Genomic DNA, 13,939 nt, shown 5'->3' with positions numbered 1-13,939 from the left:
AAGAAAAACCTCCAGTACATCTGTAATCTTTTAACAGTAATAATGGAAAAAGAATAGAATACAAACTTTTCAGTTACTTAAAAATGGAACAAACCCTCATTGTGTACCTGGTCGAATTTTTTCTGTTTCTTCTCCAGGTTTGAGACGATCTGCCTCTGGTGGTCCAGGTCGACCGTGAGGTCATCCAGCTCCTGCTGCAGTCGTGTCTTCGTTTTCTCCAGTTTATCAAAGGCCAGAACCTTCTCTTCCAGCCGCATGTTACACGCCTCTACGTCCTTCTGCAGCTTCCGCTTCACCTCCTCCAGACCCTCCACCGTGCCCACATCATCCTCCAGCTTCTTCTTTGTCTCACACAGCTACACAAACAAGACCAATTGCAAACAAGATCTGTGTCACACATAACCCTATATGGGTGTCAATACTTCTTTAAAAGGCTTGGTATCGTCTGTGACTGTGTGTGGTATACCTGAGCCTGCAGGGTTGCCAGTTGTTTCTCCAAGTTTTTCCTTGCCTCCTCCTCTTCCTCCTGCTGCTCCTGCAGATTGTTCTTCTCCTCCTCCAGCTGTCTAATCCGACTGCTCAAATTCAGCTTCTGACGCGTCTCCTCCTGGAGCAATTCCTACACACACACACACACACACACACACACACACACACACACACACACACACACACACACACACACACAGTCATAAAAGGTGATTTGCTGTAGATGTAAGACAGCAGATGAATGATTCACCCCCACTCTATACACACAACCGATGTGTAAAGTATTACCTGTGTGTCCTGTAGCTGGCTCTCGAGACTTGATGCATCTTTAGCTAGTTTGATGCCCTTTTTCTCAGCATCCTCCAATAGAGCAGACACGTTCTCCAACTCCGTCTACACACACAGTAAAATAGCGAGTGCATTACACACATCACAAAGGATAAATATACTGTATGTGTGTATATAAAAACTAACTTTAATCTTCAGTCATATTTAACTTCCTGGCTTCAATATTAAACCACTGGAGAGAAAGAACTGAATAAAAAAACCCTTAAACATGTTTTTTGTTCATGCTCCATTTATTTTTACTTTTACATTAGTGAGGAAATACAAGCAAATATTTGTGCTGCATGGATTTTGTCCAAGAGTGCATCAGGGACATTAATAAGGGATAAAAGTCATGCTTTTGTTCAGTAATAATTAAATATTTTAAATCATTTTAGAAACATAATCTTTACAGTGGATTACCTGTAGTTTGTGTGCACGCTCGGTCAGTTCTCCTTTGTTCCTCTCTCCTTCAGTGACTCGAGAGAGAACCTCCTGCAGCTGCGCCTCCAGCTTTTTGCGTCTGTGCTCGGATTCCAGTTTGGCCTGCTGCAGCACCTTCACTTCACTGCCCAGCTCCTTATTATCACCCTCCAGAGTCTGCTTACTCTTCTCCAAGTTCAGCTTAAACTACACAGACACACACACACACAGAATGTAGTAGTATTAGTACAGGTTTTTTATGCCGAATAATTTAACACTGGACTGTTTAATAATAAAAGAGGATATACGGAATAAAAGGTATGACTATAACTACAGGGTTCTCTTTCTCTCAGAGAGAGAGAGAGAGAGAGAGAGAGAGAGAGAGAGAGAGAGAGAGAGAGAGAGAGAGAGAGAGAGAGAGAGAGAGAGAGAGAGAGAGAAGAGACTGACCCTCTTGGCCTGCTCCAGTTGTTCAGAGAGTTCCTCCAGAGCTGTACCATGTCTCTGTCTCATCTCCTGAATCTGAGACTCATGATTTCGAGCTTCTTCATCAATCGCCTTCTTCAGCTCAGCCACTTCCTGTTCTCTCTTAGTCCTTAAATTCAAATTTAAACATCAGTACCACACACACCTAGAGTGTCAATATTTAGGGTACTTATATAACCTTATGACTTATATATATATATATATATATATATATATATATAAAAATATACAATTAAAAAAACAAACAAAAAAAACCCCCACAGTTTCTGAAATGCTGCTGTGAGCAATCATGTTCTAGCAGTTCTACTTTAAAAGTAGTGTTACTTATCCCAAGATTTCTGAGCTCTAGCTTAAAGCTCCACACTTCCTGGAGAAGAGTTCATTGTAATAACCATGTGTACTAACATATTCAGAGTTGGAATCTAATCCAGTTCTTCAGTATGTTAAGCACAGGTGTAGTACCTGAGCTCCTGCTGAGCGGCTGTGGTGTCCAGCGTGTCCTCCAGTTCAGTCTTCAGAGCCTCCAGCTCCTCGCTCAGATCCCGCTTCAGCTTTTCCGCTTTATTCCGAGCCGCTTTCTCCGACTCCAGATCCTCCTGAAGCTCGGCCAGCTGAGCCTGGAGCTCCCTCACCTGCTTCAGAGCATTGTTCTTCTGGGCCACTTCCTCATCTCCTCTTTTTCATACAAACACAAGACATAAAGTAGTAGTGCATGGACTGTAGGAGTTATTATGATACACTAGATTAATGTGCATGTGTGTCTAAGTTACCTGGCCAGCACAGCCTGAAGTTCCTCCTCTTTTTTGGCCAGTTGGACCTTGAGTTCATCAATCTGAGCCTGAAGTTCAGCAATTTGTTCCTGCAGATCTGTCGTCTCTCCATCCAGCTTCCTCTTGGCCTTCTCCAGCTCCTGCCGAGTCTTCTCCTCCTTCTTCAGACGCTCTGAGACACACAGACAAAGTTCAGAACAGAACTGGCTCTACGCATCAGCTCTAAGATATGAAGTAACACAGCGAGTTGTTAAGCTAAAAATGTTTATATAAATAAATTGTTTAAAATTAAATTATCAGCCATTAGAGAAGACAGCAGAGCGCAAAAGCAAAGATGATGAAAGAAAAGAAGACAAAATGTGTGCAATGAAGGAAAATGCTAGTTAATAAAATTATTATTTTTTTTTACCTTCCAGGTCGACCATCATCATTTCCTGCTTGTTCTTCACCTTGCCGAGGTTCTTGGCCTTCTCTTCTTCCTCAGCTAATAAAGAGGTCATCTCACCCACCCGTTCCTCCAACAGCTTCTTCTCCTGCATGCGCACACACACGGAAGGAATGTAACAAAGACAAGTTAAACCAATAAAAACAATAAGAGATTAAGATGTCCTTTTTAAATTTTTATAGAACATCAGTTTTTAGTATTTCAAAGTCAATCATAAATCCAAACCAAGGGTTTATTTTATTTATTAAAACTGGTCAGATTGTGCTTAATTCATCAGTATTTAAATCCCATAAACAAGAGACATTTAAATATGATACAGTAACAATTTATGTGATAAATACTGATCTTCGATTGGCCAACCTGAGAACAAAGCTTATAAGTTTTTTTTTCTCCTTTTTCTTTGCCATGTGTGTGTAGGTTGTTTTCATTTTCCACACACACCTACCTTTAGGAATTTTGAGTTTTGGTCCTCTAAGAGCAGCAGATCCTCCTCCATTTTTTTTATTTTGGCCTCCGCGGTTACTTTCTCCAGCTGCAGCTTCTGTCGAGCAGCTTCTTCTTCATCCAACTGCTCCTCTAGGTCCTACACACACACACACACACACACAAATCAGTTTTTACTCTGCATCACTCATTTAATTTAAATCAATCCATTAATGTTCTCAGCAAAGCACAAACAGATTACTGACAGTACAGGTATAATTACGATTATTATTGATGGGATGGAGAAATTTATGGGGAATTGTTTCCGCATTTTTATGATGCGCTACGTTCATGATCGTTCCCGCAGTATAAACTAGTATAAACCACCACCACCACCACCACCACCATCTCCTGACCTGTATGTGCGACTGCATCTTCTTTTTCTCATTCTGAAGTGTCTGGTTGCGCTCCTCCTCCTCCTCCACACGGGACTCCAGGTCGTGTAGGATCTCCTCCAACTCCTGCTTCTTTGCCACCAACCGAGCTCTCATCTCCTCCGCCTCGGCAAACAGCTCCGTCTCCGCCTGCAGCTGCTCCGCCAGGATGTTCTTCTCCTCCATTAGCTGGACCAAAAAAAAAAAAAAAAAAAAAAAAAGGCACACAAATAAATATGTAAATAAATACACAAACTCTAGACTGCATTTATGTGTAGACTGGTTACTAACCTGCTGGTGCTTCCTCTCCATTTCAACCAGTTCATTCTCTACCTTCACCTGTCTCTCCTTCACCTTCACCAGCTCCTCATCCTTCGCCTGCATTTCCTCCTCCTGACGAGTCACCTGGAGCAGAGGCTTCACCTGTACACACACACACACACACACACCTTAACATGTAAGCTTCTATAAGGGACACACATGATCATGTACCCACACACTTACACATGACAGGTGTGTGTGTGTTCATGTCTCACCTTGGTGAAGAGTCTCCACCACTGCCAGTGACGCAGTTTCAGGTAAGCAGCACAGTTCCTCTGGAGAACCTTCAGAGCACTCAGCTGCTGCTGCTTCTTCGCAAAGGCTCTACAGACACACACACACACACACGTACGTGTTGAACAGATACTGTAAGTGAGCAGAGATGACACTAGGGCACTATAAAGTGCTCACTTGCGAGCCAGGTATCCACGACACATGGCCTGGAAGTAAATAATGATGTCTGTGATCTTCAGGTCACGCTCCTCCTCCAGGTGAGCCAGAACTCCGGTCCGGAAAAATATCTTACTCTGACCGATCCGGTACAAATTCGGATCCAACTCAAGAGCCTGGATCTGTGGAGGGAGTGAATTATTAATGAATAGATAAACAATATAAAATCAGTCAGCAACAATAAAATAATGAAAATAAGTGAGAGTGGAGAATATGCATTTGCCACTTCAACATGTCAGAACTAATTTGTATAATTAGTTATGCATCATCCAATAAAGACAAGTCTTAATTCCTGTTATGAGAAGAGAAACTTTTAAACATCTGCTTCAGTCCTTTCAAGTCCATCGTGTGCATGTGTCTCCTTGGCAGAAATACCAATCATGATTTAAACTGACTCTGCGCGATCTGCTGTAGTCAGTCAACTTGCATCATTTATTCTTCATTGTTTTCACGTCATGATGTGAGAAATGTCATCATGTAGAGTGCAAGATTATAAACTCACCATCCGTTCACACGCCTGTTTACCATCCATGAAGCCCTTCGGGATGGCATTAGGGGTGAGGATCTCATATCTGAACACAAACATACACGGTGTGACAAATCCTGCATTGCTCAGATTGTGCTCTAAGTGGATGTCTAGTGTGAAATACCCATGTCAAATGTGTGTAGAGGTGTGTGCAGGTACAGGAGTGTGTTTCGAGGTGTGTGTAGGTATGTGCATATAAGTGGAGAGATGTGTAGGCATGTAGTTTTTTGAGAAGGTGCATGTGTTTGTAGGTGTAGGGGTGTGGAGGTGTGTGCGTGCACAATTGTGCAGGGTTATAGAGGTGTGTATAAAGCTGTGTTCTCACACACAGACACTCAAATACTGGTAATCATGAGCAAAGAAGGGTGTGAAAATTTGTCTATTGTTTAACCTTTTGATCTTTTGTACAACAAAATTCTCTGCTCTCATTGATATACATTGCAAACAAAACAGGTTTAACCAAAAGGCAGGGGATCCGAGACCATTCCTCCATACAGAATCTCTCCAGATCCTTCAAACTTCGAGGCCCACGTTGGTGGACTCCCCTCTTCAGTTCACCCCACAGGTTTTCTATGGGGTTCAGTCAGGGGACTGAGATGGCCATGGCAGGACCTTGATTTTGTGTTCAGTAAACAATTTTCGTGTTTAATTATGCATGTTTTGGATCACTGTCCTGCTGGAAGATCCAACCACGGCTAATTTTAAACTTTCTGGCAGTGGCAGTCAGGTTTTCATTTTTTTTGATAAACCTCTGGTTTGTTTGCAATTGTTTGATATCCATGAGAGCAGAGTATACTTGTGAATTTCTTTGTGGATTTGAACAAAAGGTTCAACAATTTTTCACAGCCCTCTTTGATCATATTTACCAATATTAGTGGAGGGCACTATATTTTTGTATTGTATTTTATATATGTGCAAGCATGTAGGTGTATAGCAGTGTGTAGGTGTGCACATGTGTAGTTTTTTTTTTTTTTAAGGTGTGTGTATATACATAGTGTGCAGGTGTAAATGTATGCGTGTAAGTATAGTTGTGAATAAGTCTGTATAAAAAAGGTGTGTAGACATGTATACAGGTGCATGATTACAGCTTGCAGCTCATGGAAATCAAAAATCCAGTAACTCAAAATATTAGAAATTTATAACAAACGTTGACCTTCATGAATTACTGCATCAATTCGGCGTGGCATGGAGGCAATCAGCCTGTGGCACTGCTGAGGTGTTGCTTTGATAGCGGCCTAAGCTCGACAGTATTGTTGGGTCTGGTGTCTCTCATAGATTCTCTATGGGGTTCAGGCCGGGCGAGTTGACTGGCCAGTCAAGCACAGTAAGACCATGGTCAGCAAACCAGTTACTGGTAGTTTTGGCACCGTGTCCATGTGCCAAATCCTGCTGGAAAAGGAAATCAGCATCTCCATAAAGCTCGTCAGAAGCATGGAGTGCTCTAAAATCTCCTGGTAGACGCTGCATCGACTCTCGACTTGAGAAAACACCGTGGACCAACACCAGCAGATGACATGGCACCCAAATCATCACTGACTGTGGAAACTTCACACTGGACTTCAAGCAACTTGGATTCTGTTCCTCTCCACTCTTCCTCCAGACTCTGGGACTTTGTTTTCCAAATGAAATGCAACATTTACTTTCCTCTTCCCCATGATTATGGTTGTGTGTACTGAACCAGACAGAGATTAAAGCCTCAGGAAACCTCTGCAGGTGTTTTGAGTTAATTAGCTGATTCTTCAACATTACTGCATTATAAATTATTTACTCTAATATTTTGAGATACTGGAATTTTGATTTCCATGAGCTGTAAGCTGTAATCAAGGTTAAAACAAAAAAGGCTTGAAATATTTCACTTTGTGTAATGAATCTAGAATATATGAAAGATCCACTTTTTGAAATAAATTACAGAAAAAAAATATGAACTTTTCCATAATATTCTAATTTTTAAAAAAAAGAAAAAAAGTTTTTAGATGCACCTGTATATCTGTAATGGTGTGTGCATACATACCTTTGTCTGAACTCCTGGAAGATGATGCGGTTGGGGAAGCCCTGTCTGCAGATCCTGATTCCCTCCAGCACACCATTACATCTGAGCTGATCCAGGACTAGGTGAGGTTCCAGTTTACCCGCCTGGGCAAGACATACACAGAGAGACATTATTTCTGATGTTTCTTTACAGAGAGAGTGGAGAGAGTATAAACCATTATATTGTACAGCAGTCACAACATGTTTGTTTTATGAATACAGATGGATTTAGCACACACACCCTCTTCTCGTGGTTGGGGATGATGCAGCGGACAAAGTTGGGGTTGGTGTTCCTCAGCGTGGCCATCAGCTTGGTCAGAGACTCTTTGTAAAGCTGGCCAACGGTCCGGAACATTCCCTTCTTCGTTTTATACGTCGCCCCGAATGCAGTTTCGTTCATTCCGGCCACCTGATCCAGTCCAACGATACGGTCCACTGGGACACACAGACACACACGAGAGGGAGAGAGAGGAACATTAGTGAAATTTTAAGCAAACACACACACAGTGTGTTTGCAATAAACACGAGACCGTGGATATTACAGAATGCTGCAGCAGGATCAGGCTCCGTTTAATTTATTACACTAAATATAATCTTTACTTTAACCAGGGTTAGGTGTGTGCTGATAAGCGGTTATACGAAATCCTACAATATTATCATGATCATTATTACACATACTTCTCTCGTGTTCAGCTTTGGCAGTGACCTCAATAAGAAATGTTCAAAATTGTAAATCAGCACACCCCTAAACAGGAGCGCTCCAATTCCCAAAACCAACATTTAATTCCTGACATTATTCTTTATTTTTGATTATGAGAGAAAGCCTGAGCCCAGCAATGAATGCTTGGTGGTTTTCAATCGTTTGCTTTCTTTTCCTTTTTAAATTTTTTTTTTATTTTTAAAAAAGCGCACCGGAAGCTCAGATGAGAAAGCAGAACCATGGAGGTGCAAACTAAATCTAAACAAAAGCACATTGCTAAAGCAGATCTAAATACGTACGCCAACAGTCTGTATCACCAGCTCGACTATTCCAGGGTCAAATCAGCAACTTGGGAACCACCTTCTTTAAAACTCCCGTCTCCATAAACAGAATTTTACTCAAAAAGGAACCCTATTTAGGAACCCTCTCAGTGACATCACAAAACTGTACTTTTGCATTTAGCCAGCTAGTGTAACACCGGACAGTCAGTGTGTCGAGCTGGCTGGCTAGGGTTAGTTATTTAACATCCCTGTAAAACCCGGCCAGGTGCACGCTGGGTAACACGTCAGTAAAACCAAAGATTAAAATCTCACTTCTGACATGTTCGAGTTGAGAACACTGAAAATACATACGCTTACCAAAGACTAGCTAACGACAGACATTAAATTAGCTAGTATGTAGCACATGACCATGGAAATGAGACGGAACATCAACTACTAATCTAACAAGAAAATTCAGAAGCTTCACAGATGTGAAAATTAGTTCTTTTTTTTTTAAAAAGGTTTTTTTTTTTTTTTTTTTTAATAGGTGTTTAAGTTAGTGTTTATGTACTTGAGTGTTCCTCATCTGTGATTAGCACAGCTTACTGCTCTCTAAGCGCTTTGCATGATGGGAGAGAAGCTGCATGGTTTCCATGCGCAGGATTTCTACGAGCAAACTGAGGGAACACAGCAGGAGTTTATTCAAAGCACTTAACACTACAGTGGGGAATCTATATACAGAAATCAGAAATAAAATATACACATGCAAGTCCTTCCTTCTCAAAGCTGACTGTCTGAATCAAGTCCGAGTGAATCGGTCACATCTGAAAATCTGAGTTCACCAACACCGAGAGCCTAACAGTCTGTTACACCTGTTAATATCTCAGTGAAACACAGTGTTAAAAAAATAAATTATAACATCAATATAATAATTCCTGACATCAGGACAGGGGGCTCAAACAATCTGCAGTAGAATAAAAAAAGAAAAAAAAAAGAAAAATATAATTCTAACAATATGTGAAGGACTTTTGATAAGTGTGTACAATATATGAATATGAATGATTAATACAAACAGATGTTGTGATGGATTAAATTTGTTAACATTGCCATCAGATTGACATTTTACTTGTTCTTTAAGCTAAACTCTAAATGAAATACATTCAATTGTTTCACCAGTAACTTACAATTAAAAATATAGTAACTGATTAATTGAATAATAACTGAATTAGCATTAATTATAATGCAAGACCCAGTTAAAAGACATTGTAATAATAATTTTTTTTTTTTTAAAAAGAAAAAAAAAAAAATTAGTAAAACCTGTTTATCATTATTATTGAAAAGATAAATAATTAAAAATAAAAGCGTGAAGGACGCAGTGTACATAAATCTGGACTGAACCATTCTTGAACAGAGTGGGGGGGCTTCTTATAAGTCACTTACCTACTTCCAATAACCTTTTACATTTTTACACACCTCAAATCAATGTCATGTGACTTCATCGAGCTTCATGACCATGGCGTGCCGTTAACCATGCTCTCAGTGGTTACTTTATTTCACTGAACCATTGCGACGTGGTATATTCCGTTTGTGATGAGTACACGCTTGTTACTACACCCTACTGCCATTAACCAATAAGAAAGTCTCGGTAGCGAACTCAGATTTTGCGTTAATCTGGCCAAATGTGAAACGAGCCAGCCGGAAGGAAAAGAAGAGGGTCAAGTTGGGGACAAAAAGAAAAACAAAGCAGCAGCATGGGAGCGTCTCAAAATCACAAAAATGCGCCCTTGAAGAACCCGTAGTACCTTCACCAGGAGAATCATGGAGGCTAGAGACGTCATAGAAAGACGCTCTCTGAATATTCTGTATCTCTACAGGCCGGGCCGAGAGAGGGACGAGAGCGGGAGAAAGGAAGGAAAAAAAGAAAAGCAAAAAGGAGAACAAACAAAACAAACAAAAAAAACCCAACAGCGAGCACACAGGTTAGTGTAACACTGGTGGACAGAAGTACATCACACATGCTGGAATGAAATGTACATCTTATTCACTCAGAGTTTATCTACATTATAATTATTGTTTTAATGCAGAATACACAGTTGTCCTTTATATTAATTTTTCTTTACAGCATGTAACAGAGACAGGGTGCAGCTCACCGTCTTTCCAAAGCTCTGCCACAAATTTATCAGTGGACTGGTGCAGCAGTGTCGCCACGTTATCGTTCAGAGGGTCCATGTTCTTCATCAGCCACTCGTCTGCTTTATAATCCACCTGAGAGAGAGAGAGAGAGAGAGAGAGAGAGAGAGAGAGAGAGAGAGAGAGAGAGAGAGAGAGACACACACACACATCGTTAATAACAGCTCATCAGTTAGTCCAGAAACTATCCACGTCTCATTTGAATGTATGTGTTTTTCTATTAATAACATCAAAAGAGCGTGGGCCAAAACACTCACACCATCTCTCTCCTGAGCTGAGTGTCAAAAACACAGCAGTTGTGAGGGATTAAAAAAAAAAAGATTCTCTGTATCTGTAAAAAGTTATATTAGAGTCTATGATGAATGAAAATAACATGTCTAAAGAGTAACTTCAGGCAACTAAATGGACTTGATTTGGGTAGGGGGGACAAAAAAAAAACAAAAAAAACCCAAAACCCTTTACATACATTAATATGAAACCCAAAGGAAACAAGCAGCTAAGGACTGAGAAATGGGAGATATTCAAAAACAAAGCTGTATTTTTAAGTCATGTGACCCACTCAACAAACAAGATGGTGGACTATGTTGTATGGCAGCTGTGCCTCCTATCCAGTTTGACAGTGCTGTTAAAGATTAAATGGCACTTCGTACACAGTGCTTCTTACGTTGTGAGCACTTTCAGACGTTTCAGTGTGGACAAGCAATTTTTGGAAAATGTTTGAAACTGGTTGATGCCAGTATAGAGCGTTTTAAAACGAAAACGCAGCTTTCGGGATTAACATGGACACGGCCTAATTTTGTCTGACCATCTTGGATGGACAATTAAATTTTTTTTTTTTTATAAAAAGTTAAGAATGTTTAAAAAAAAAAAGTATGTTTAAGTGTTCAAATTGGAAAAATGAACTACAGTACAGGGCACAGAAATTAAAAACTGAGCTGAACTCAAATCTTAGAGACTCAGCCAACACCATGATACTAAACGCGGTGTTGGTGATATTTAGGAGTTTGGGGGGGGGGGGGGGGGGGGGGGGTTCGGTGAATTTGACTGTTTAATAAAGAAACAATCAATGCTCGGGATGAAGGGAGGTACTGTCTAAACCAGCAGCTCTCAAACATTAACTCCCACAGTACAGATTTATTTTATAATATCTAACTATTCAGATATCCAGACTAAAATCACTGAAGATTTTATTCCTTAACTTTCACAGAGGAAACACTTCTACTGAAGTCATCATTAGATTAATGTAAAATGTTAGTTACAGGACTAATAATTATGAGACCAATAATGAAAAGAATTCAAAAATAAACCTATGTTTATTTTTGTCCGAGTGGGTGGTGTGAGGGTTAATAAACTTGCCGAGATTCTGGATCTGCAAACAGAAAACGAATGAGAACTGGCTTTGTTGACTTTCACTTAGGCGAATTTTCCACATCTATGTGTTTGTCAGAGCCGATGAACAAGCGAGACTACAGAGATAAACATAATAAGAAGTCTCTCTCCGTCTCTTCACACATGGGACTGAATGTTTTTGGTCGGTTTGCAAATAGTGTTGATTTATTTCTGTTTTTTTGGAAAGTGGGTGTAGGGAGGACTGTTCATTTTACCTTTTAACCTGCACACACTATGGCTGAACTTCTGGATTACAGTACTCCAAATAAAACATCAGTGTGCACATTTCACAAAAAGGTTCTCTCCTTTCTGTAATGTGATGTGGAAAGGTGTCCTATAAATGCCCTTCTGCCCTCTCTCTCCTCAACCATGGGTAGACAAATGAGAAACAGAGCACCCTCTTAAAGGCAGAATCAAGAAACAAACAAAATGAGGGATCGGAGATCACGTGCATTCAGAAGGGGTTTCGTCCTTGCCTTTTACGCACCGATATTTGACTGGATTCCTTGAATCTTTTAATTATATTGTGCATGTGTAGAAGGTGAAATGCCCCAAATCCTACTGATTTGTCTTTGGGGAATGTTGTTCTCAAAGTGTTGGATTATTCACTGACTCATCTGTTGGGAGATTGCTGAGACTCGACCCAGCGTTGCTCTCGAAGGACCAGGCCTTTGTTGGAGGCTCCTCTATCTATCTATATCTATCTATCTATGAACACATAGTATGATTAGACGATTGCCAATTGCCTCACCTGTTTCACATCACCTTCTTATTTCAAATTCTCCATTAGTCCTAAATTACCCATGTCCCAACTTTTTTAGAACATGTTGCATGCATCAATTTCAAAATAAACGTTTATCTTCAAAAAACTATGCCGTTGATTAGGTAAAACAAATACCTTGCCTTTACACTTTTTTTTGGTTTTTAAATACAAGTCAAAGTACATTTACAAATCGCTCCCGTTTTTATTAACATTTTCCACTCCGTCCCAACTTTTTTGGAATTGGGGTTGTAGAATATCTGAAATATTTAAATGGAGTTGTGAAGAAATGTTCATACACAACACTTAAATATATATTTATGATCTGTGTGTAAGTGACTGTATAATAAGTTTAAGCATGCTGAACGAGCGGGTTGAGCGTGTGTCGTACCCTCCCAGCGTAGTGTATAATGCAGAAGTCGGCTTTGTCCTTGAGCTGCCGTGGTTTCTGGAACTTGCCGTGAGAACCCTGCTCCTGCACCAGCTTATCCACAAACGTCTTATCTGTGGCTTTGGGGAACCAGCACTCCTCATCCAGCAGAGCCAGAACGCCCGGAGGATTCGCCTGCAACACACACAGTCATTTAGAGAACACATTTTTCAAGGAGATGTGTCAGAAGGTAGTGTGACCTAAAGAATGACGTCATAATGATCGGAGGCATATTTCACAAATACAAACGAGCAACATTTCAATGGACAACTGCTTCTGATTTAGAAAAAACGTCATTTAAGCTTCATTACTGTTTACAGTGACACAAAATATGAAGGTGACTCGACATCTACAGTTTTTAAACACACAGCATTAGGTTCTCTTGCTGTACTCACCGGCCTCTCGATGAGCTCGATGCAGGGCTGCAGGTCGAGGCCGAAGTCGATGAAGCTCCACTCGATGCCCTCGCGCTGATACTCCTCCTGCTCCAGGATGAACATGGTGTGGTTGAACAGCTGCTGCAGCTTCTCGTTAGTGTAATTAATACACAACTGCTCAAACGAGTTTAACTGCAAGAGAGAGAGAGAGAGAGAGAGAGAGAGAGAGAGAGAGAGAGAGAGAACACACACACACCATTAGAATTCATCTCTTTTCAGTGTACATTATCCTACAGTGTGAGGAGAGACATGTTTTGTTTTTAGGTTAAACTTGAGTGTAAAACATTTTTTAGCACCCTCATTTACCAAACAATTTTATTTTCCAGGTTATATTCCAATTTTCCTTCTTAAATTAATTAAATAACTCCCTCACCTGGAAGATTTCGAATCCAGCGATGTCCAGGATGCCAATAAACGAGGCCCCCTGCCGTTTGGTTCGGTCCAGAGCTTTGTTTATTCGGTGGACGAGCCAGCGGAAAAGACGCTCGTATGTCGCTTTGGCCAGAGCTTCAACCGCAAAGTCAGCCTGAGTTATTAGGAAGAAAAAAAAAAAAACGATTAGCATACAAGATGACAAATACAACATTCGTATGTTTGTTGCAATTTTTTTCCTAACCCTTTTTTAAAATTATTATATTGAAAACTTATGGACCT

General features: G+C 40.4%; 1 protein-coding gene across 4 annotated transcripts in view; it reads right to left on the bottom strand.

The window, feature by feature from the left end:
* The window catches only part of LOC108272528 (myosin-10), a 44,091-nt gene that overhangs the window by 5,811 nt on the left and 24,341 nt on the right, over window positions 1–13,939 (bottom strand). For all 4 annotated transcript variants that reach the window (XR_008397307.1, XM_053684273.1, XM_017480976.3 and 1 more), the window contains 20 exons: window positions 13,659–13,811; window positions 13,244–13,417; window positions 12,810–12,983; window positions 10,230–10,344; window positions 7,361–7,554; window positions 7,103–7,224; window positions 5,068–5,137; window positions 4,527–4,687; window positions 4,331–4,439; window positions 4,086–4,217; window positions 3,777–3,983; window positions 3,383–3,520; window positions 2,902–3,025; window positions 2,493–2,664; window positions 2,185–2,397; window positions 1,687–1,831; window positions 1,237–1,443; window positions 778–882; window positions 467–619; window positions 108–356 (listed from right to left, as the gene is read on the bottom strand). Coding sequence is in view for 3 of the 4 variants with exons in the window: in XM_053684273.1 (XP_053540248.1) it covers window positions 108–356; window positions 467–619; window positions 778–882; window positions 1,237–1,443; window positions 1,687–1,831; window positions 2,185–2,397; window positions 2,493–2,664; window positions 2,902–3,025; window positions 3,383–3,520; window positions 3,777–3,983; window positions 4,086–4,217; window positions 4,331–4,439; window positions 4,527–4,687; window positions 5,068–5,137; window positions 7,103–7,224; window positions 7,361–7,554; window positions 10,230–10,344; window positions 12,810–12,983; window positions 13,244–13,417; window positions 13,659–13,811 (3,117 nt within the window). In the remaining variant the exon portion in view is untranslated. The remainder of the gene's footprint in view (window positions 1–107; window positions 357–466; window positions 620–777; window positions 883–1,236; window positions 1,444–1,686; window positions 1,832–2,184; window positions 2,398–2,492; window positions 2,665–2,901; window positions 3,026–3,382; window positions 3,521–3,776; window positions 3,984–4,085; window positions 4,218–4,330; window positions 4,440–4,526; window positions 4,688–5,067; window positions 5,138–7,102; window positions 7,225–7,360; window positions 7,555–10,229; window positions 10,345–12,809; window positions 12,984–13,243; window positions 13,418–13,658; window positions 13,812–13,939) is intronic.

Source organism: Ictalurus punctatus, chromosome 12, assembly GCF_001660625.3.
Source record: "Ictalurus punctatus breed USDA103 chromosome 12, Coco_2.0, whole genome shotgun sequence".
Lineage (NCBI taxonomy): Eukaryota > Metazoa > Chordata > Actinopteri > Siluriformes > Ictaluridae > Ictalurus > Ictalurus punctatus.
The sequence above is the reverse complement of the archived record's forward strand: the minus strand, read 5'-3'. Positions and strand labels throughout refer to the sequence as shown.